The sequence below is a fragment of the Anneissia japonica genome, unplaced genomic scaffold (genome assembly GCF_011630105.1).
Source record: "Anneissia japonica isolate Jap-2015-1 unplaced genomic scaffold, ASM1163010v1 scaffold1709_len327053_cov138, whole genome shotgun sequence".
NCBI classification, from domain to species: domain Eukaryota; kingdom Metazoa; phylum Echinodermata; class Crinoidea; order Comatulida; family Comatulidae; genus Anneissia; species Anneissia japonica.
The window spans coordinates 154,836-157,108 of record NW_022723599.1 but is presented as its reverse complement, the minus strand read 5'-3'; the positions used below and the strand labels follow the sequence as shown (position 1 = coordinate 157,108).

The window sequence follows — 2,273 nt, the reverse complement described above, 5'->3', positions numbered from 1 at the left end:
TTACACAACTAAATTGAGTACTTACTCGATGTGTAATATAGTAGAGCTGCTGGCCAGCAAAGTCCCAAATGTAAGTCATGTCCTCATTACTAGTTGATGCAGAGGCCTTTCCAATCATTCTGTCAATTATTCTTTTTTGCCTTTCTGATGGCAGTGCTTGGCTTGGCTCATTGACCTTTGTCCGTTAATTAAAAATCATGTTAGAAAGACACAGAATGTAATTATTTTCAAATATTAGAAAACATTACTAACAAGATGATTTTGAAATTCATTACCAATTATTATTCTATGTATTCTTGGAAATTATACTTGTATTGTTTTTAATTTTAATAATGAAATTTTAATTTTTTAATTTTTTTCTATAAAAAAATGATAGTGTATTATATTTTAATGAAGTCGGTTAATAAACATATTTTAGCATTATTATACTATTGCATGAAAGCACTGCAAAAGTGTACATCCATATAATTTGCAAAGAAGTCCCCCACTAGGAATATGATAGAAAAACTATCGCCAGTGATATACAATATTTGTATTTCTGACTGAGTAAAGTTTTTGGGGCAAAAACAATTGATGGCTCAGGAAAAAAAATGAATGTTTACACAGAGTACATTGTTTTGTTCAGTATTTTAAAACTAAACTAAATCAAATCAATTGTTAACCAGAAGTATATAATGACAGAGGTGTACACAATTATTTTAACTTGAAATATTTTAAAAGCAATATACAGAAGAACAACAATGCATGCTGTGAGAAACATTGAGTCTCAATGATGAAGGCTGAAAAAATGCAAATCTACTAAAAACGTGTTATTAAATCCCACAGTTGTAATAATTTATCTCATAATCCGTTGAAGACACTATGAACACACATACTATTACTATGTCATGTCCTACCTTAACTGGAACAGGCACAGATGGCAATATAGGTGTAGAGGATGTACCTGGTTTGCTGCGACTTTCCTTTTTAGGGGCGTGTACCAGTAGAGGTACAGGTGTTGACTTTCCTGCTGATGCTTGTACTGGTTCAGCTGCCTCTGCTTGGCTTCTCATTTGTTTCAATTTCTCGGCCACTTTACTTTCTAATGCATTATCAAGTATATCCTTGATCCGTTCACATTCTATAAAAGATAAAGAAATTCATCAAAGCTTGAGTCACAAATGAGAATCAGGATTTTAAAGTTAAATTGTTTCTTGTCATACCGTCCATGTCCTCTGCCTCTTTCCACACACTACTTATATCAGTAGTTTGAAAAGCAGTCGTCAACACTATTCCATCAGTCGATGGTTCTTCTTCATTAAATCTGTGGAAAGAGCAGTGTAATTACTGCTTGAATTGTTGAATTATATATGTACATATTGTAGTATTTAAGTGCCATGATTGGGTTGTGGTTAAATGGAAGAGTAGATACAAGATAACTTTATTGTCAGAAAGGAAACTACATTTAAATATTACATCGCATGAACAATTTTAAGAAGTCAAACATATAAATATAAAGGATGTGTTCGATATAAATTACGACATACAGTCTATAGTACAATATATACAACAAAACATGCTGTTGGATATATGGGTAATGACAATTAAGTACATGCATGTTTGAAACCATAATATTTACGTGGCATCATACTGTATTTTTTTTTTAATATATAGAAAGCAAATAAAATACAATACTTGTATAAAAAAGTACAGCAATACAGCAACATTTATTGGAAATCCATTGACAGATACAGCACTTCAGAAACTTACGTTCTTTCAAGCAGAGTGTTTACCAAACAAGTCTTTCCCACCCCCTCTTTGCCTGTCACCATTAATCGTGCATGGTTTACTGTGATCCTTCCTTCTTGTAATTCCTCGTTAAAAACCTTCAGAGCCTCACTGCCTCTGGCTAATATTGCCTCTGGAACTTCAAAGCCTAATTTACAAAAGCCATATATTATTGTTTATTCATAAAAGCATAGAGAAATAAAAATAAAAAGATGATGTCTGAACAAAAATCTTTTAAGAAGTTAAAATAATTAAGAAAACACGATCCTATGGTAAATGACTCATTATTATAAAATTTCAAATATTATTATAATGGAAATGGATATAGGGAAATAACCGTTTATAAAAAATAAGATGATTTGCTTATTGTCTTAAAAATATTATCATTTTCACCGTTATTGTCATAATCATCATCAACAATAATGTATTAAACAAATAATTAAACAAATAATAATAACATTTAGAAGTTGATTCTTATGATATTCTAGACTCAAAATTATTAGGGT

At 30.8% G+C, this 2,273-nt stretch overlaps 1 protein-coding gene across 1 annotated transcript in view; it reads right to left on the bottom strand.

Annotated features, from left to right (window-relative positions):
• Positions 1-1,932, bottom strand: part of LOC117112287 — a 28,960-nt gene extending 27,028 nt beyond the window's left edge. Inside the window, exons 1-4 of the mRNA XM_033255355.1 lie at positions 1,750-1,932; positions 1,203-1,303; positions 897-1,120; positions 22-175 (exon numbers count right to left, since the gene is read on the bottom strand). Of these exons, the coding sequence (XP_033111246.1) occupies positions 22-175; positions 897-1,120; positions 1,203-1,303; positions 1,750-1,811 (541 nt within the window). The 5' untranslated portion in view covers positions 1,812-1,932. The remainder of the gene's footprint in view (positions 1-21; positions 176-896; positions 1,121-1,202; positions 1,304-1,749) is intronic.
• Between the last annotated feature and the right edge of the window lie 341 nt (positions 1,933-2,273).